This window comes from Mus caroli, chromosome 17 (assembly GCF_900094665.2).
Source record: "Mus caroli chromosome 17, CAROLI_EIJ_v1.1, whole genome shotgun sequence".
NCBI classification, from domain to species: domain Eukaryota; kingdom Metazoa; phylum Chordata; class Mammalia; order Rodentia; family Muridae; genus Mus; species Mus caroli.
This window is the reverse complement of record NC_034586.1, coordinates 4,201,897-4,223,942: the sequence shown is the minus strand read 5'-3', so window position 1 is coordinate 4,223,942 and position 22,046 is coordinate 4,201,897. Positions and strand designations below refer to the sequence as shown.

General features: G+C 46.4%; 1 protein-coding gene across 1 annotated transcript in view; it reads right to left on the bottom strand.

Moving 5' to 3' along the window:
• Igf2r (insulin like growth factor 2 receptor) overlaps positions 1 to 22,046 on the bottom strand; it is an 88,528-nt gene that overhangs the window by 45,061 nt on the left and 21,421 nt on the right. The window contains exons 2-7 of the mRNA XM_029471387.1: positions 20,714 to 20,853; positions 12,804 to 12,928; positions 11,819 to 11,917; positions 8,408 to 8,540; positions 6,230 to 6,359; positions 3,517 to 3,672 (exon numbers count right to left, since the gene is read on the bottom strand). Of these exons, the coding sequence (XP_029327247.1) occupies positions 3,517 to 3,672; positions 6,230 to 6,359; positions 8,408 to 8,540; positions 11,819 to 11,917; positions 12,804 to 12,928; positions 20,714 to 20,853 (783 nt within the window). The remainder of the gene's footprint in view (positions 1 to 3,516; positions 3,673 to 6,229; positions 6,360 to 8,407; positions 8,541 to 11,818; positions 11,918 to 12,803; positions 12,929 to 20,713; positions 20,854 to 22,046) is intronic.

The window sequence follows — 22,046 nt, the reverse complement described above, 5'->3', positions numbered from 1 at the left end:
AAAAAAAAAAAAAAAAAAAAAGAACAAAATTCGGGCTAGGGAGATAGCTCAGACAGTAAAGTGTTTGCTTGTATGAAAACCCAATTCGGGGGTGGCGGGGAAGAATCTATTTACAAGCTTAGATGAGCATTCTAACCACTTGAGATATGGAGACCAAAGAAAGAGAAACAGAAAACAAAACAAAAACAAGAAAACCTGAGTTGAATACCCAAACCCATGTAACAAACCATGTGTGATAGTACACACCCTGGACACACAGTACTGAGGCTCAATGACTGGCTAACCTGGATGAATCTGACAAGCCTCAGGTCCCAGTGAGAGACCCTTTCTTGAAATGGCAGAGTAGAAAGCGACGGAAGAACAACACTCAGGGTCCTCTGGCTACTGTATACACATGCACTGTGCACACAACACACACACAACATACACACACACAAGAGTTCTTCTGTAGCAGGTGAGATGGTTCCTGCTGCTAATCTTGGCAGATGATCTGAGTTCCATCTCCAGGACACCCATAGTAGGAGAGAACCAAGCTGTCCTGTCCAGGCACCACATGTACACCGTTACACATGCACGTGCACACAAACAACGGTAACATTAACGATTCTTTTAAGAAGCTGCTCTGGATGAAGCTAAGATTTCTCCAGTTCAGCATATGCCATCTTGTTCTTTAATCTTTGGTGGGAACTACAGAGGAAGCCAGCAGGTTTCCCACACAAGTCAGTGTCTCCTTTTTAACCCTTGGAGAAACTAAGCCATGGGCTGAGGACCAGGAAGCAGTACTGCTTCTAGGCACCTAAATTCCCTCAGTATTTCCTAAGCACCTGCTAGAGGCCAGCCATGGTTCACAGCAGATCACACAATTAGCTGCAGACGTGCAGGCCCAACCTCCCCCGCTTAACTAAAGCTTTATGCTTCTTCCCAGCTGAGTCTCCGTGGAGCTGCCAAGGAACTGCAGAGTCCAGTGGTGAGGTCAACACCAGAGACCTACATACAACACAGCTTCATTCACAGCCAGAAAGCAGACTCAAGTGTGTATGTTGTGAGAAGAAAAGGAGAGAATAATTGATTGCTAACAGGTAAGAGCATTCCTAAGGGAGGGGAGAGATGGAAATTTTCTAAAATTAAATAGTGGTAAAGGATACAAATTAAGAAAAAAAAAAATGCTAGGACCCAGAACAGGTGAATTTTACAATATGTAAAAATTCAATTATCTGTTGTAAAAAGAATATAACAAGAAAAATATTTATTAAATACCAGCTGCTGTGTGGATACTTCATTCCTTCTTAAAATGGGGAACAAAATACCCATGGAAGGAGTTACAAAGTTCAGAGCTGAGACAGAAGGAAGGACCATCCAGAGACTGCACCACCTGGGGATCCATCCCATAAACAACCACCAAACCCAGACAGTATTGCATATGCCAGCAAGATTTTGCAGACAGGACCCTGATATAGCTGTCTCTTGTGAGGCTATGATAGTGCCTGGCAAATACAGAAGTGGATGCTCACAGTCATCTATAGGATGGAACACAGGGCCCTCAATGAAGGAGCTAGAGAAAGCACCCAAGGAACTGAAGGGGTCTGCAACCCTATAGGAGGAGCAACAATATGAGCTAACCAGTACCCTCAGAGCTTGTGTATCTAGTTGCATATGTAGCAGAGGATGGCCTAGTAGGCCATCAATCGGAGGAGAGGCCCTTGGTCTTGCAAAGATTATATGCCCCAGTACAGGGGAATTCCAGGGCCAGGAAGCAAGAGTGGGTAGGTTGGGTGGGCAGGGGTGGGGTGCTGGATAGGGGACTTTCGGTTAGCATTTGAAATGTAAATGAAGAAAATATCTAATAAAAAAAAAATATCAGCTGCTAAAGCATTCAACAAGTCAACAACAAAAAAAAATGTACAAACTTCCCAAGGGCTATGGTAGGCAAGCAGAGTCAACACAAGCACACATTCTGTCCAGTAGCTGCTAAGAAGAACCTCAAGGCCCACAAACAGCACCAAGAAATGCTTTGGAGCTCTTTGAGGACGTAGGAGACAAGCAGACTGCTGGTATTTAATCATCCTTGTAGAAACCAGAGCAGCTCACCAGGATGAGAGTCCATGTCTACAGACACCACTGCAGAGTGCACATGAGTCCCCTCATGTCACATAGACCTCGACCATCAGACAGTATCCATCAAGCTGACAGAGATAGGAAAACCAGACAGGGGTGCTCAATGACCTCCACACATGTACCAAACAGGTCAGTGACAAAAGAATTCAGACCTCTTTATTTCTACTACAAAAGGGCACACACACACCAAAACAAACAAAAAGGCCCTCCCTTTTCTCACTTGATTAGCAAACGAGCCTGGCAGGCACCTGTGAAGACAACTGAAATGACTCATGACATTCCAAGGTGAAGTGAACACTGAGGTCAAAAGAAAGACACAGAATGGAGGCCCTTCTGCTCTGTCCTGACATCAAGATGTGCTGATGTGCATGCCTCAAGTGTAACCAGCAGTGCCCTGGGATCAGGTGACCCATAACACTCATGAGCATGGACCAGAGGGTCTGCAAGAAAAATCCAGGCTCCAGGAACCACGCATTGACTCTAACAAGAGACCCTTTCGGTGACCATGTCTCCCAGCAGATGTCCTGCCAATGGCCTGGCTCTGACCCTTGTGGGTGTTGAGTGTCCAGCACGCGGGCTGACCTGGCTAAGCACAACTGAGGCTGTTACCAGTTAGCCTCATCACTCTCAAGGGACATCTGCAGTGGAGCCAGCATCCCCTCAATGTCAATGACCTCCCCATCATTGGGTGTGAACATGGGGGTTGACTGTGCATTGGGACATCAGACTTATAACCTGCTTGATGCCACTACCTCTAGCAACTGTCCCTAAATGAACCTGCCTCTGGATATTGGTGGCATGACTTAGAGGTAGGGTTGTTAGATTTATTCCACAAGAGTTATCCCCACCCCCTTTATTATGTATGGACAATCAACTATGCATTCAAAAGAGACACCTGACTGACTGCCTCTCTCCAAGACTTAAAAACAACTCCCCAGAAAAGAAGCTGCTGGCACGCCCAAGGCATGGCTCGCAACCTCAACTGCAAGCACATAAATAAGTGAACTGAAAATTAAAGCAGCTAAGTGGTCAATCTGCCTATAGCTGTGAGTGAGAGGAATGGCAGGCAGGAAAGGAAATGGGAGACCGGACTTAATTTCTCCCTACAGAAATCCCAAGCTGGGAAGATAGCTCAGTATGCAATGTTACTGCCATTCAATTTTGATCTCCAGAACCTGTACTTTTTAAAAAGCCAGACACAGGGGAAGCATAGACACTGTGGGATGCAGCTGGAGTCCCAGCACGGGGAAGGCACAGGCAGGCAGATCCCTGAGGCTCACTGAGCAGATCAGCTGGCATTAACTGGTTATGGGAACCTGAGGAGTGACATCCTAGGTTCTCTCTGATCTTCATGTAATAACCTACACACACAAACTAAACTCATACACAGGGGCACATCACTTGGACTGAGCATCACTATCTTTAAAGTCACTTAGGGACAAGCCACTTACCTCTCTCCGCTCAGATGGGCACACAAATGTTACTGTCACTGCAGGGCTGTGACCATTACAGAAGTCTGGTTTTTCTCCCTCTTCCTTCACATAAGTCAGAACAAGCCTGCAGAAAATCCATGTGGAGAAGTTATATTACATACTTGTAGGTTACATTCCAATTGATGCACTGCCCTACAGTCAGTGCACCTGAGGGGTAGATAGGGTGGGTGGGGTAGCAGAAGAAACAATACAACAACTCCAACTATATTTCCATGTTTTAACAAGAACATAAAAGTATAAACTTCAGTGTATCTTCCTGTAGAAAATCAAATGAACATGATCAGTATGCAAACTAAAAATACTAAAGGGAGCTGTCTTCATAAAAGAACAGTTTTGTAAGGGACCTAATAAAACAAGACCGACATAGCTGAGTAGACATAATACAACTGTGCCCACGAGGCCCCATGATCTCCCTTCAACATCTACGTACAAACAAAAGAGCAACCTGTGGCTGACTGGTCAAGATGGCAAATACAACAGCTACAGGCTAGAATTGCTGCCCCCAAAGCCCAACTCATGTCCCTGCCAGGAAGCACGAATACTAGTCACTAGCTTCTGCTTCACCCATGGGATGTGCACCTATCTCCCATATACCACCACATGTGTGCTGACGAGACAAGTCATGCTAAGCCTGGCATCCTACATTTCCCTGAACCCTCGGCCATCACCTGGGGCCCTCCATTACCAACTTGTCACTCTCGTCAATCCCTCTCAATGGTGCAGCCTTGACAAACATGCTTCAACAGAAACTACTGGACCACAGGCACATTAAAGAGGTTAACAAATGGGACCCTCACGAGCCAGTTCTATTGTTCTTGAGAAGATGAGAACACAGACTAGAGAAGACTGTGTAGACATAGGGAGAAGATGGCCACTAACAAGACAAGAGGATAGGTCACACAAGAAGAAACCAGCCTGTCTGGAACCGGGTCTTAGTCTCTGAAATTGTGGCTGAGGAAATCAACTACTGTTGTTCAAAGGCCCAACCCTGGAGTATTTGCTTATGGCATTGTGAGAACATTAATACAGATACAGAAAACTCCCAGCATTTTCCAATTCAGGCCCTGCTTCAACAGTCCGTACAAGTCTGCAATCTAGTACTGCATCATTTCCTACAACCATCACAGGGCAATCAGAGGCACCTGGGACAGCCTGCAAAGACAGGAACCTAGCTTAACTGTCCTCTGATAGGCTCCAACTAGCAGCCAATGGGAAGAGATACAGAAACTCATACCCAAACCTTAGATGGAGGTCACGGGGTTACAGAAGAGTTGGGGGAAGGTTTGAGGGACCCAAAGGGGACAGAGACTCCACAGGAAGAACAACAGAGTCAACTAACCTGGACCCTTAGGGGCTCCCAGAGACTGAATCGCCAACAAAAGAGCGAGCACAGGCTGGACCTAGGCCCCCTGCACATATGTAGCAGATGAGCAGCTTGGTCTTAGTGCAGGTTCTCCAAACAACTGTTGCAGAAGCTGTCCCTAAGCCTGTTGCTTGCCTGACTGTGAATACCATGCCCCTAAAGGGACAGCCTTGCCTGGCCTCAATGGGAGAGGATGAACCTAGCCCCTCAGCAACTTGAGATGCAGGACTGGGGGGTAGGGCTGGGGGTAACACCCAGAAGAAGACTTCCCCTTCTCAAAAGAAAGGGAAAAGGGGAAATGGGGGAAGACATGTGTGGGTACTGGGAGAAGATGAAGAGCTGATATTGGATTGAATAAATTTAGTTTAAAAAAAAGTTTTAGTCTATACAGGAACAATAGGTCGGGATTTGGGGACGGGAGAGGGGCACAGGCTCTTGACATTGAGGCCCATGGGTGACACAGGAACTTACATATATTAAAAAGTGGTAGGAGATGGTGCCCATATGCCCCAACTAGAAAGAAACCACATTGCTGGAAGGCCACCAGCACACTGTCCCACCTATCACTCTAAAAGAAAGGTTACAGATAACCCGGCAAGTGATACGCAATGAAAACCATGAGCAGGGAAAAAACTCCAACCCACTCTGAGTTAAACAAAACTGTCTCACAAAACCCAATCAGCCGGGCGTGGTGGCGCACGCCTTTAATCCCAGCACTCGGGAGGCAGAGGCAGGCGGATTTCTGAGTTCGAGGCCAGCCTGGTCTACAAAGTGAGTGCCAGGACAGCCAGGGCTATACAGAGAAACCCTGTCTCGAAAAAAACCAAAAAAAAAAAAAAAAACCCAATCAATGTTACCTAATAAGTGAAGTAAGTGAGCAGCAGGGCACCAGCCTAAGACCAGACAATGACCAATAAGCCCGCTGGAAATGGAATATGCTTTCCTCCCAAGCTCCAAGAAGTCAAAGTCTTTCTTTCTTGTATCTTTTCTCACTATTAGTTGTATTTACCAGTATTAATTTACCAGTTATTAACTGTACAAAACAATGCGTCTCACAAGGACATTTTCACGCACGCACACACATACACACACACACACACACACACACACACACACACACACACTGCCTTCTTTGATCATGCCAGTCACCCATTACCAAAGCTCACACTCCCTTCTCTTCTCTATTAGTCTGGCTATAAGGCAGGAGGTTCTCTTGCTGAGGACCTAAAATGAGCCACCATGGTGGCCACAGACTAACCTGTCCTTGCTCAACAGCTTCAGCCCCTCCTTGGGTCGGCCAACGTCAAATGCCTGGTTCCCCTTCAGCAGACAGGCAGCAGTGCCAGCAGGACAGACTCTCAGCTGTGTGCTGGGGTCCCGAAGGGAGTCTGCAAAACGTCACAAATGATTTTAAAGCACGAGTAACAGAAGCAGCATCCCATGACTCCTCGGGTCCAGTCTCTTCCATAGACAGACGTTCACAATCCCCACCTTCACGTTCTGAGGCTCACTCTGGATGAGACCATCACCTTTCCATGTAGCACGTAGGTTGCCAGGTACCTCCTCTCTGCCCTGGCATATAAGAGGCCTAGTTGACAGACATTCCTTTGTCACCTGTGTTTAAGAAATGTCCCCGTCGGCCCTTAAGTCTAACTTTAGCACTATCCCTTTAAGTTTGAGACACTAGAAAATGAGGCATTCTAGGGACGAGTTAAAACACTCCTATGTCAATGGAAAGAAACCACAGATAGGTCTGGGCTGACATCCTACAGGATGACTTCCTCCCTCCCTCCCTTCCCCATCTCTGCCTCTCCCACCAGACACTTCACTCCCCCTCCAGATGCTTCCTCCTCCCCAGCCCAAAGCTCCAGGAAACTTCAGAACAATTAAGGCTGTGCGACTGAACCACTGAAGCGGCATCAGGCCAGAGTCTTAAACACCACTGCACATCCCCAGGACTCAAAATCCACCTCAGCCACAGTGGGGATGGCACCGTGTCTCCTGCCAGCCTCCGGAAACTCAGATCTAGCTGCCTGCTTCCACACACAGCAATGGTCACTCAAGGCTACAGCACCCACGGACCTTAATAGCAGAGAGACTGCCTGGATCCCGGAAGAGGAGGAGAGGCAAGTACCACCCCCTCAAGACAGGAAATACCAGTCACTGGTCGGAAGTGAATACACGGCTGCAGGAGTACCTTCAAAGTTAGCTTGGGCCTCTGAGCAATTTCCTGGGGCTGAAGAATGAGCAGTGGGGACACACAACCCTCTTTAAAGACCATAAAGGCTGATTTCTCCCAAACTGCCAGAAAATTGGGGAGGAGGGCTCTAAAATATTTAAGAATTAAAATAAGCCTCCGAAGGATTTGCTTTTAAGGAACAAAAACGTATTTTCCAAATCAAATTTAAGGACTAGAAATCTCAGTGTTTTCCAAATTGAAACAGCGCACTGTTGCAGAAATTTATAACCAAACTTAAGTTACTGTAACCCGCATGAGAAACCTGAAGTTACCCCTTATCACTGGCAGTTCTGGGTGGAGTGTAATTCTTATTTTTTTAGCTATTAATTAGAATATACAAGTAAGATGGAATATATGTATACAATATAAAGAACTATAAATTGGCCCTATTCCTACCACCCACTAAGTATCATATACTGAACTGGCTTTTACTCCTGCAAATTTTTTCTAAGACCAACATCTCATATATACAGAGAGAGAAAGTAAGATTGAAACATAAGAAAAATATGCCCTCTTTACTTCTTTCTTTTTAAAATTTCCTTACTTGGCAGTACAATTTCTTTATGGCATGATCACAGCTAACACAGCAGAAAGACCAGTCCTGATCTACAGGGCTCCCAGTGTTGAGCCCATGAGGGAAGCACAAAAACTAGTGAGGTTAGCAGATAATAAATAAATACATAGTAAAACTGTACCCCTCTTCTAAGATAGAGACCTTCATTTACAGCCTCTGTCTATCAAGGAGAGATATGCTGGCCTCTCACATAGTTCTACGGAGAACACCAGAGAGGTTATCCCACCCCAAGCACACACCACAATCACATTCTTAGAGTCTTTGTCATCCCTCAGCCCTTTTACCCAGCCTCCAACTCAAAGCCAGAAGGTTTGGGTAAACACAGCAAATTGAAATAAAGCTCACCATGGAGCCCCAAATCCCAGAGTGTCTGGTAGAGGAAATGTCAAACAGAAGGTTTTCCAATAATCTGGCAGAGAAAGAAAACCTCCAACAATAGCTTGAGTAGAATTTGTAGTTGGTGGAAGGAAAGGATCAGATTTGCTGAGGGAGACAAACGCAGCTCTCCAGAGAACACCTTTCAGGACAATAGCTTTCTCAGAGATCTAATGAGGATGTGCATGTCAAAGGGGTCAGGGCAGGCACTGACCACACCTCACCCTTCTTCTTAAACCAACTCTTACCTATGTCTCTACACACGTTGATGAACAGAGACGTGTCAGGATCAGAATCATCCACCAGGTAGCCACCATTTAGCCTGATCAGTGGGTTTAAATCATGCTTCTGTAACTTGTCATCAAATGCATAGCATGGTACCTGAGGAAGCAGAGAAGAAGTGAGCCACTTCCTTCATCCCATGGGGCTGATAGATCTCAAACTTGTGATGAACATACAGAACAGTGATTTCTGTCCCTTATGTATAGAATAAACACGGTTCTGTCAGGCATGGTAGTGCAAGCCTTTAATCCCAGCACTCAAGAGTCAAAGATAGGAGGAGCTCTGTAAATTCAAGGCCAACCTAGTTTACACAGCAAGTTCCCAGGCCAGCCAGGGCTACATAGTGAATGAGACACTGTCTCAAAAATCAGTTCAGCCCTCTGTACCATTCCCAAGGTCTCTTTCCCCTTCTTAAGGCTTACGTCTGCAAGTACCTCCTCCCATCTACATCACTCTTCTTTCCCAGTCCTTTCCCACTTCCTGCAGCTACCAACATCCACTGACTTACAAGGATCTTTTCTAGTTCCTGAATCTCCCTCAGCTACCTTCCCATCTCTGTAGCTTAGAGAAAAATTCCTGAACCACCCCTGTCCTTTGTCTCCTCTTGCTAACACTGTTATATCTGGGTGCCTGCCCTTCACCACACCAAAACCATACCTGACAGCTGACTCTGCCTGTTACCAGATCAGAAGCTCATTTCCTAGGCTTCCCTGATCTCAGAACCACAGCCTCAATAAAGCCCTTCATCCCCCTTTACTTTGGATTCCTGGCCAGAGACACCTGGTTTCCTGCTGCCTCAAATGCATCTTGGAAACACCCCCGCCACCCTTCTGATTCTAAATGTAGAGGTGGCTCCAGTAGGAAGGCCCCTGCCATACAAGCCTGGAGGCCTGAATTTAAAGGTAGAAGGTGAGAACCAACTCCAGTGTCCTCTGATCTCTACATGCGTACCACGACACATGCGTCCACACATATCGTGTACATGCAATAAACAAAATTCAAAATAATAATAATAATAATACAGAAGTGCTCCCAAATTTACACCTGATCCTACTGTCCTGTTCCAGGAGTCATCCCTGGCTGTCCTTTGACTGGCTCAAATACCTGCCAGATGACCCAGATCTGAAGGATCTACTGCTCTTACCACACCACCAACATTGCTGCCTGGACACAGAAATCATTTCAAAATACTGAAGTGTGTTTACAGTTTCTCCCAACAGCATGCTCTCCTCCATCTCAGTCAATGATGGGGGGAGGGTCGCCAAGTGACCTGGGGTCAAAACCATGACATCTAACTACAGCCCCCATCCAAATGGTGGCTAGTTCTGTCAGTCGTTCATGTCTTCGCTTCTTGTCACCTCCACCTAAGTCACCACCTTTGTCCAAACTACCAGAATCCAACAGTCGCCATTGGTCCCCCAATTCCAGCTTTGATCCCCTTCCTCGCCCATTACTTCATCACAACTACATGATGAATCTTTCAAAAACCAGAGCATACATTCCTTGCTTTAAAAGGTCCTTACTATGCAGGAAGTAAAAATCCAAACTCTACAGGGCTGCCAGCCTCCTCCACACAGCCAAACAGCCTCCCTGACACACACTAGAGGTGGAGTAACCTGTGACAGCCAGGAGCAGGCAGAACTCCAGTTAAATACCAAATTCCTTGAAAAATGGTGGCAAAAAGGTTTTCTATTTGGACTGCAGTCAAGAGCAACCAAGGCACGGATAATTCCTGAACTCAGAAGACAGAGACAGAATCCTGCAAACTTGAGGACAGCCTATGCTATGTAGTGACTCCCAGACCATTTCAAAAACACCAGAAAGAACAGCAAACCCCAGTACTTCAAATCCCACAAATGAGTGTCAGCACACAGAGAAACATTCACTGAGAAGGCGACAAGCAATCTGCTCTGAGGATGGAAAACAAGCAGCTGCCCTCCAGCCAGCAGAAGGAAGCCAGTAGCAGAAGCAACAAGGTGGCAGTGTAGAAAATGGAAGACAGGGAAAACTGTCCCCAGGAACTGTGACAGAGTTCAATTCAACAGGCATTCCAGGCCCCTGGCTGAGAAGAGAGGCGAGCTGTAAACTTCAGAGCAGCCAGGTACAGTGACTCATACATGCAATCCCAGCATTCAGGAGGCAGAGTATCTTAGTTACTTTCCTCAGTTTTGAAGCAACTTAAGAAAGGAGGGATTTATTTTGGTTCTGGATTTCAGAGCACAGCTCCTCATGGTAGAAAACAGGAGTGGGAAGTCACTGTCACATTTAATCCACAAGGAAGTGCAAGGCAGAAGGATGCTAGTCTCAGCTCACTTTTGTTTTCCACACACTCCAGGACCCCAGCCCATAGCGTGCTGCCATCCACATTCACGATTTGTTTCCCTACATCAATTAATCTAATCTAGAAACCCTGACACATACCCATAAGGTTTATTTCCATGGTAATTCTAGATCTATCAAGTAGACCATCATGATTTAATCACACCATGAAGGCAGAAAGATTACAAGTCTAAGGTCATTCTCAGCCACATACCAAGTCTGGGACTACCTAGGCTACATGAGATTCTGACAATGAAAACTGGAAGAAAGGGGCTGGAGAGATGGCTCAGTGGTTAAGAGCACTGACTGCTCTTCCTAAGGTCCTGAGTTCAAATCCCAGCAACCATATAATGACTCACAACCATCTGTAACAAGATCTGACGCCCTCTTCTGGAGTGTCTGAAGACAGCTACAGTGTACTTACATATAATAAATAAATTTTATAAAAAAAAAAAAAAGAAAAAGAAAGAAAGAAAAGGAAAGGAAAGGAAAGGAAAGGAAAGGAAAGGAAAGGAAAGGAAAGGAAAGGAAAGAAAAGAAAAGAAAAGAAAAGAAAAGAAAAGAAAAGAAAAGAAAAGAAAAGAGGCAGTAAAAGAATCATCCAAATGAGATGTTTCATGGGTAGGGAGCAGGTACAGAGGAAGATGAAGCAGTCAAGTCCCTGAGGGCCCAAGGGGTGCAGGGCAAAACCCTAAAGCCAAAACAGACTGTGCTGTACTGTGCTGTGCTGTGTGCACCAGAAGCTGGCCTAGTCGTTTTTAACAATTAAATCTCATGGTATCTCTGTGCAAATGGAACCTCACATCCACAGAAAGAAACTCTCACCTCAAGAGACTATAATAAGTCATTTAAATCTTTCCATCGCAAAGTCACAACCTTCTTTGTAAGAGGTTATTTTAATTTTCTATATTTTTCTTTTATTGAAAATCGATTTTTTTTTTCAGGACACATTCTGATTATGGTTTCCCTCTCTCACCTCCTCCCCAGCAGAATCCACACCCTGGCTTTCAAGCTCTCCAGAGTAGATTTCATGACCAAATAGTCTCAAACCCCATTACCTCCTTATCAGCTTTAAATATGTCTTTCTTGCAGGCTGCAGTAGTCCTCCATTCAAAGTAATGCACACAGTCTGTGGCAGTTACAAATTCAGGAGTTCCCTATTTAAAAAAAAAATGTTAACATACTACTCAATAATACAAGTTTGTTTTTAAACTTGAAACATTGTAAAATATACTGCAAATAAGGGTGCAACAAGAGGAAACATAACTGCCTTACTTCAACAAGTTCACCAAGAATGTCCCCCAAACAGAAAACTAAGTTGGGAGATGAGAGCCTCCAGACATCCTGTCTAACTGACTGCCCAGCTGCCCCAGTTCCACAAGCAGAGTAAACTCATGGGAAATTATCCTTCGCCTTCTTCTCAAGAGCCAAATGGTCTCTGAACCAAAAAAACAGCAAAATCAGAGCCAGAAAGTATGACTTCATCCATCCTGTAAGGAGGTCCCCGAGGAGCCCATGAGCAGCTGAGCCTGGGCAGAGGCACCAGATCCCACCCCCAGACAGCCCCTTCTGGCAACCAAACCAGTTAACTCTAGTTAACCCCTGCACAGGACAGTTAACTTCTACCTTCCCCAACCCATGAGAAAGACCAAGGTGTTCACCTCCAAGTCCTGTTTCTCCTACAGTAAACACCAAGTTCTTAAGAACAATCAACAGAAGTAAATCAGCAGCTAGCTTGCTCTGCAACATGACCTCCGTGGTTCATGATGCCACAAACAGACTTTAAGATCTCAATTTGCACAATAGTGTGGTTATAGGTTGGTCTAAAATTAACATTCATCCTAACTCAAGTTTCACTCCAATTCTCACCATCTTTAAGACACATTTAGTTGGTAGTTCTGGGTGGTGAATATAAATGGGGTGGGGGTGGGGGGGGCGCGGGAGGATTTGACCATTTATTCCTCCAGGATCAGAATTCCTCTAACAAGAACACCAGAAGGGGAAAATGTTCTTAACAAGGAGCTTGAAGAGGGCCCCACTCACCAGGGTCTTCCCACACAGAAATGTAATGCTAGTCTGGATTCTGTGCTGTGAATCTGAAGGCTGGCAGCCTGTAGTGGTGTTGAATTCCAGGAGTGATCTGGCTGAACTTCTCAAAAGTGAGTCACCTGTTTGGAGAGGATAAGGATGAACACACAATGAACAAACATAAAGGCACGTAGGCTCTTTTCTCACAGATAAGCACTAGGCAAGCCAGGAATGTTAAACACGCAGGGTTGTCTCTTCAAAGGGAGAGTAGATAACCTGTTTCCAGCCCAGGAGGCTGGGGGCAGGGGTGGTTAATAGCCTGGTGACCTCTGTGCTATCTCTGTAAGGCCAGGCCACAGCAGCTGCCCCAGACCCCTCCCATGAGCCTGCTTCCCCCAGACTCCTCCCATGAGCCTACTTCCTTAATCTATAGAATCTATCTATACAGAAGACTCACTTGAACCTCACAAAAGAATCAATGTAGTCATGACTTATTGAACACATGGGAGGGAGTTAATTAAAACCAGAGAACTTTTTTTCAAATTGTGCTTTGCTTAAATGTGCCTAAAATAAACTGTAAGTCTCAAATTTTGAACCAATACTGGCAACTGAGTTGTGTGGAAGAGAAATGCCTGTGTATGTCCTGTAAAACTATGCTTTTGGTGGCTTGGTGGTCAGGAAAACCTTCACAGGAGTGGCATTGCATACTCTGCATCCAAGCAATGGAAAGACTAAGAGAAGTGTATCTCTCTCTCTCTCTCTCTCTCTCTGGGTTCAAGACAAGCAAGGGCTACTCAATTAGACAACAGCTTTTAAAAAAGAAGAAGAAGAAGAAACATAACCATAATAACTGTTATTCAAGTCTGCTTGAAATATCTGGTCTCTCTGGTGTTCCTCTAAATCTTTCCAACCTGCTCAGCAGGCAATTTATAGAAACACTTCCAGGACTGTAAGGCCATCAAAAAAAAAAAAAAAAAAGGCTCCAGGCTGGAGCAAGAGGAGGAGCCTGGTGAGGTTGGGCTGAGCAGAGGGGGGGCGGAACTTAATAATCTCCACCCCCTGCCGAGGCTTCAACATTATATCTATCCCTCCTTGCTCTAGCGGGCAGCAAGAAGCACAGCACCGCCAGTTACCACGCAGACATCCTGGAGAACTGAGGTAAGCTAGGGTTCCCCGCGTGAAGCGCGGCAATGCGAGGGGAGGATTCTGCATATGAGGGTAGGATTCCGTTGCCAGGGGAGGATTCCACGCATTATAGGAGGATTCCGCAAAGGAAGGGCTCCACAGGAGGGGAAGGCTCTACGCGAGGTGAGGGTTCCTCTGATCCGGCAGCTCGAGGGCTCCGGCCAAGAGTTCCAGGCCGCTCAAAGGTTCCCCTACGCGAGATTCAGCGCTAGGGTGAAGATTTCTGGGCTACAAGAAAACTCAGCACTAGGGTGCCCCACTGCTCACCAGGGATCTGAACTACACGAGGGCCGATAGGGCCGGTAGAAAGCCGAAAGCCGCGCTGCCGCCATGCCGCGTCAGCAAGAGGAGAAGGGAGGGGGGTGTCCAGCGCGGGCCGACTGCTGCACTGGGGGGGCGGGGGGGGGGGTTAACGGGCGATCCAGAGCACGAGGGCACCACGCTGCGCAAGGGGAGCGGGGGTTCGTGCTAGGGCACCACGCTGCTGGAGAGTTGGGGGGAGGGGAGATCGGAGGATTTCTACACGTTCCGATCAGCGGTTTGCAGGGCAGGGGGAAGGTTCGGTGGGTTCCGCGGCACTGTGCGAGCCAGGGTGCCGCGTGTGCGCTGCCCACCGGTTCAGAGGATTTTAGCGCGACTCCAGTTGTGCTGCGATTCTGGTTGTGCCGAGTTGCGCGAGAGGCTAAGGGTGCAAAGCTGCACAAGGGGAGGATTCGGAGGGTTTAGTGGGTTCCGCGGCACTGCACCGCAGCACTGCCCGAGGGTTCGGAGGATTTTAGCGCAATTCCGGTTGTGCCGTGATCCTGGTTGTGCTGAGTTGCGGTGAGGGGAAGGGAAGGGAAAGCTCAGAGGGTTCCGAGTTATCCTGAGGGTGCGAAGCTGCACAAGGGCAGGGTTCCGAGGGTTCCGCGGCATTGCGCGAGCCCAGGTGCCGCGCTGCCCAAGGGTTCGGAGGATTTTAGTGCGATTCCCGTAGGGCCGTGATTCTGGTTGTGCCAAGTTGCGCGAGGGGTGGGGAAGAGACAGCTCGGAGGATTCCGAGGTATCCTGAGGGTGCAAACTGCACAAGGGGAGAATTCGAAGGGTTCTGTGATCAGGGCCAACACTCAAAAGTGCCATGTTGCAGGAGGGATGCACTCAAAAGTGCCACGTTGCAAGAAAGGCAAGCTCAAAAGTGCCGCTTTGCAGGAGAGGAGGGAAGGGCAAGGTTTGGCGCTATCCTGGCTATGCATGAGGGTGCCAAAATCCTGCGCAAGATTAGGGTTCCTCATTGGCCATGCAAATCAAGGTGCCCCACTAGAAGACAAGACTATCCACGCTGTGCTTAGGGGCACATGAAGGTGCCACATTCTGTACAAGGAGAGAGTTCAAAGGGTTGGACCCTCAGAGGGCATCAGGTTTCATGATATGTTGCCTAGTTGTGCTAGGGTTCAGCACAAATCTGGGCAAGGGACTGTACGTTGTATTCGATGCAATCAAGTTGGCCATTGTGCTAAGGAGTGCCTTTAACCCAAGGCTTGTCTGAGCTGCAGACAATGGGGCTAATGGAAGATGGGCCATCTGTCCGGTCATATCCGTACCCTCGACCTCTCAGTGACATTCTATACCTGGGCCCACCTATTCCCTCTAGTCTGGTCCCATTTTCAGAACCTGGGGAGACCCTTCTGACTTTGTCACCAGGACCAATTATTATCCTCATGCCTACCACCCATGTGGTACCCCACTCACTATGGCCAAACAGCTCTTTTAACAACCCACCAGTTCTCATCACAACACTCCTATTCTCAGTTACTAAAAAGCCTAGTAGTTCTTATCACTCGGTCCAAAACCCTGGAAAAATTAATCAGGCCATTGTTCCCACCTCCCCTGTTGTACCGGCTGGTACACCTTGGTATCACCTTGACACAAGCTAGAGTTACTAGAGAAGGAGGAGACTCAATTGAGGAAACACCTCCATGAAATCCAGCTGTAAGGCCGCATTTTCTCAATTAGTAACCAATAAGGAAGGGCCCAGCCCTTGTGGGTGGTGCCATCTCTGGGTTGGTTGGTGGTCCTGGGTTCTATAAGATAGGAAGCTGAGCAAGACATGGGTAGCAAGCCAGTAAGCAGCATCCCTACCACCACCAAGGCCTCTGCATCAGCTCCTGCCTCCAGGTTCCTAGCCTGCTTGAACTATGATGTGGAAATAAGCCAAATAAGCCCTTTTCTCCCCAACTTGCTTTTTGGTCACAGTGATTCATCACAGCAAGAGAAACCTGGAGTAAGACACCATCCTACCCTACTCACCTCTCCCTGAGATCCAAATAGAGTGTGTCTCGGATCCATCCCACTCCTCTCTAAAACATAAATGGCAGGCCCCTACCACCACAAAATGAAATGTAAAAACCCTGTCTACCTTTCCAGGCTCAAGAAGGTTCCCCCAGTTTCACTCCATACCTCTAAGCCCTACCTTTAAGCTCATAATATACAGACTTCCCAGTTCCTATCAATCGCTGAGGAATAATCACCAACTTCTTTCTTTGCTCCCTTTCCTGAGTACATTCCAAGTTCTGCTTTTCCTGGATACAGTACAGAAAGACCTATAACTGGCCCTGGGCCCAGTACAAACCATCCCAGCTTTTCCAAAACCCCTTGACATCCCCTTCACTCTGGTCAGATGAGCATATCATCGGCAACACTGTACAGCCTAAGTTTATCTGGCTCTCAGGCCCAGGTCCCTCCCCAACGCCTGAAACCCCCCTGTTGACATTCCTGTCTGGAGCCTTCTTCCACTTCTACCCTCCTGTGACTGAATAATTACCAAATTAATTTGGACAGCCTTATTCTCCTATGGGCCACCCACTTCCTGGATCCCAACCAATTATTCCCTCAACAAGAGCCCTGCAATTTTTCATTCCAGTGGTATTGGAACTGGGGCCAACACCTCTCCTGGGCCACAATATGACAACCAACAGTCCCTTGAAAACATAAGGGTGGATGGGGAGACACCTACTAGTCCTTCCTCAAATACTGTTGTGTTGATTTTGCTAGCCCAGGAGTACAGGCAGAGGCACCTACAAAGGGGCAAGCAGTTGAGTTCCATACAGGAAGGGGGTAACATAAGGATGACATAATTTGGGAGTTGCCCAGGAAAAATCCTCCACGTGGGGTACCTACAACTTCAAATATCTACAGATATCTACAGATATCTTGTCTGTCCATAACAGTCAGAGAAAGAGAAACTTCAAGCTATTCCCTGTCCATCTGGGAAAGTCCTAGCAGGGGCATCAGCTACGAGCACACCAGTGACAGGGCTCCAACAGGTATAAGACAGACAACTGACCAGTTAGACTAGGAAGACCTGACCCCACTATAGCAGTGTGGTCACCTCACAAAATCCAATACACGCCCTGGTTACAGCGGTCCTCCAGAAGAGTGGGCACTAGATGTAACAGCTGCTGGAAGAGCAGCATCTGTGCCTTCCTAGGGAAGACTGCTGCTCCACAGGACCATCCAGCCCAGCAGGGGAAAGGCTAAACAATTACTAAGAGAAAGAGAGTAGAAAACACTTGAGATACCTGGACTATTTGGGGACCATGTGGCAGGCCAAATGTTCACTTTTACAGCTTTACTGTTTGGTCCTCCTTTTCAGCTGTCTAACCAAGTTCCTCCAACAAGCTCCAAGTTTTTATTGCCAAGACAGTCACAGACTCTTCATGGCCAAAGGGTACCGGTCCTTATACAACCAAAAGGTCAATGTGCCTCCACCACCTCTGAGACCATCACAGCCAACCTCTAGATTCTAAGGCCTAGGAGACAGTAGTCTCCCAGAGACTTTTTCCCTTTGCTCCTGAGCCAGGGTGCTGGGTAATAAACACCATCAGGGCATGAGGAATTGAGTCAGGCTGTACTGGGAGAGAACCCAGCCTCACCTATCCCTCCACCTGCAAAAAACAAAAAACAACCAATATGCTGGGTATAGAAAACACAACTCACCCTACTCCCAGTTAAACCACAAAAACAGCTGTAACTTCCTGATAGCTCTGTGTTCGAGCGGTGTGTGTATGTGGTGTGCATATTTCCCTCAGCCCCTCAAAAGGCAGCTAAGCTTCATTCTGTTTCAATGAGCAGTCTCGGTCTCTCAAGATGGAGTCTGAGTATTCTTCCCTCAATTCTTACAATGCCCACCAAGATGTCCTAGAGCATACTTACCTTAAACTAAAAAACAATATTTGTATTTTGCTAATTAAAACAATGAATCCTATAGAGACTCCAGAGTCACTACAGGACCCATTTTCACTTCTAATCACTTAAAGTTTAGGTCAGATGGTTTATGGAGCACAAACTACACAGAGGGAGCCATGCAGTCAGTAAGTAAATCTGGGTTCTGGACATCCATTGTCCCTTCTTCATTCTGTCAGGTAGATACAGTTACACACGTTCTGATAGTATCCATAACAGCTCTGATCAGATGTGTGCGCCTCTTAAAGACTCGTGTGCTGCCCACAGCTCAGCCTCATCTCTCTCAGATCCTAAAATGGGCCTTCCTAGGCTCCTAAAGCTCAATAAATAATATGGCATGCCCTACCCAACTCCACCCCAGCATGAACTGTGGTGCTTTGCCAACAGGGACAACTGCAGTCATGAATTCCTGGAAAGAATCTCTCCCCATAAACTGATCTACTAATAAAAATACTAATAAAAAACGTGTATGACTATGGACAGTATGCAAGGATGCCTATCCAACAGCCAAATTATAATTTCTTTTGGGGGCTATCTTTAGCCTCAGCACCACACACACACACACACACACACACACACACACACACCACCCCCACCACCACCCCCAAAAAAAAAAAAAAAAAAAAAAAAAAAAAAAAAAAATTCCTTGCCCAGCTCTGCAGCAGCCCTAACCTTTGGAAGTCAATCAGGTGACATCTGAAGCAGGCCTGCTGCTGCACCCTGCCTCTCTCTGCGCTCACCATGCTTTTTGTCTCGATTGCCTTGATTTACTGTTTCCACATGGGAACATGCTGCCCGAGGTTAGCATAGGCACTGTCAACTCACATTTGGCTCCATAATAAACTGTCTCTTAATCCCTCTGAGGTAAGAGGTGTTTTTTTCTATCCAAACTGTGAAATCACAAATGTGATTTAAATGTGAACCATTTACTAATGTACTACTGAAGACTAAAGTCACAGCACAATTACTGTAAACATGGGTTTGTCTATTTTTCTCTGCCTATTTTTGATCTGCCTTTTAATATAATTACTGAAAAACTAGTCCATTTTTAGCAAACTTAATTTTTAGATATTGATAAATGGCCACTATTGATATTTTAAATGCTCCTATTTTTAATGACAAAAAGATGATTACAATCAAATTTAAAGTAGTAATAACTTGGACCATCCCCCTTTAAAAGAAACATTTTTAAAAATGGCAGAGAATGCAGTTATCAACAGGAGAAAGAGCTGACAACTATCTCTCAGGAAGTTTTGATGGTGTAGGCCAAGAATAAAATGAGCCTGGACTACTGGACCATCACCCTAACTCATAACCTACTATGGCTGCCTTCAGCTCTTTCCCAGATTAATCTGTTAATTATGCTCAAATCTCACTATTCCCACTCCCTGGGCAAAACTGACCACAGATAGCCAAGACCCAGTGTCCTCTCTTCCTGAGCACATCTGCTTTGACCCATCTCAGTGGAACCTGTTCCACACCAAGAGGTCCTGACCCTCAAAAAGTCTACTCTAATGACTGAACCAAGGAAACAAGAAAGGAAGGGCTTGAGTCCAACAACTGTCCTTTACTGTGAGGCCACAACACCATCGCTTCCATCCACCAAGAGGTACAAGGAAATGGAGGTGAAGGGGGAGGACAATTTAAGGCAATTTAGGGCTGGAAAAATGGATGGCTCAGTGACTAAGATCACTTGTTCTCGGAGAGGACTGGAGTTCAGTTGTCAGAACCCACAAGCCAGTCCCAAGGAGTCAATGCCTTCTTCTGAATTCCAAGGGCACTAGGTACACACGTGGTACACAGGCATACATGAAAGCAAACACTCATACATATAAAATAAGAAATTTAAGGAAAAAGGTGAGAAGGAAGAGCCATACGGGTAGAAAACATCTTTCCATATTCAATATACACCCTATAATCCTTCCTAAGTATTGTCTGCATGCCACGCACTGCATGGAAATAGCCTTGTTATCTCATACTGGATAGTCAAAGTGAAAAATCAAGTTAAAGTTATAAATTTTTTTCCAGTTTGTGTGTCACCTGCATGTGGTAGCCAGTAGAAAACAGGCCAAAGTGAGCCATCCAACATGGGTGCTGGATAAAAACCTCAGGTCCTCTGGAACAATAACGTTCTTAACCACTGAGCATCAAGCCTGCCCTAAACAGTCTCTTACCATTTTTAACTATTATAAAAGTCACCTGGGTATGGGAGAGGTAGGACGCTTTCAGCGAAAGCATAGCCTGCTTTTTTTTTTTTTTTTAAGGTATTCTAATGCCTAGGAGCTGGAGAGGTGGCACAGCACTTGATCCTCTTTCCAGCACCCAGGCCTGGGGATTCACAACCACCTGGCAGCCCCAGCTCCATCTGACCCCAGCAGACTCCTGAACTCACAAGGCAAATAGCCAGAATGCTCTTTTAGGAAATGTCTACTAGACACTGCATTGATTACTATATCATAACCATGCAGCTGTGTACACAGCTGTACCGCAGGGCATGCTCACAGGACAGCTTTACTTACCCACTGAGCGACAGTTCTCTGTCTTTAGGTCACACATACAGATAGCACTTGTCGGCCCACAGCTGGAAATACCCACATTTCCACAGAGGTTGATCTTATAAACTGCACTGTTTTTGGAGTCAACAGCTTCCCATGTGTAACTAGAAAGAAACAAAGTAGGCAAACTTGTCATTGTTATTGATCTGACAATAATTACCTTCTCTCTAGTCTGGCATTCTAGCCATATTTGCTTTGACTACTACAAATAAGAAGTTACTCCCATTAACCACAGATACCAAGTCAAATGCGGCAAAACCTTTTGGAGAGCAGTCCAAGCTGGCTAGGAAGCCCTCAGACCACACAGCCCCACGTTTGTTCTAAGAACATCAACTCCATTAAGCAGATACTAGGATACACTGTGTGTGAAGTGGGACTGGTCCAGTCACCCCAGAGTGCTGAAGACCCAAATGACTATTATTTTAGTTTGCTTTGAATTATCATTATTTTATGTGTATGGACGTTTTGCCAACATGTCTATTGTGCGCCACCTATGTATAATACCCAAGGAGTCCAGAAGGTGTCAGTCCCTCTGGAACTGGAGCTACAGGCGTTTGTGAGGTTCCAAGGAGTGCTAGGAATCAAACCTAAGTCTCCTAAAACAACAGCCAGGGAAACTGCTGAGCCACCTCTCCAGTCCCTCCACGAGACTGTTCTTAACTCTCAAGCTTTTTAACCTCTTTGAGACAGGTGAAAGGTCTGATGCCCCTGCCCCCACCTCCTGAATGCTGCGATTACAGACTTACAGCACCACATCTAGACTTAAGAGGTCTGAGGACCACTCACAGGCTTAGTTGAACATTAGAGGAACACTCTACCAACTGGGCTTCCTCCCCAGCCTGGGGTTCCTTTGTTTTTGAAAACTAGCTGTAATGTGTAATCAGGCCTGCTTCTGGTATAGACTACAGTCCTGACATGACAGCCATGCTAAGAACTGCCATCTGCCTCACGATGAGGTAAGATCTACTGCAGGCTGCCTCACTACAGAGCTCAGCCAAAGGCACTCTAAGAGCTATCAATATCAATCAGTGAGGTGTGTTCCTTCTGCCCCAAGTAAATTATTCTCAGTCCTCTACTCTTCCTGGGATTTGTTTCCTCAGCAAGAGTGAAAGGAGAAAAGGACGAGAGTAGGTACAAAGTTTCTTGAAAGGCTAAATCAGGTTTGCTGGGATAAGCTTACCCAGAAGTAGGGAAGTGAGCCAGCTCCCACCCATTCCCAGTGGACCACATTTGGCTCTTTTAAGTATGGCCTCACAGAAGTTCCCAAAGCTACCAGGCACTGCCGTGTCTGTCCCCC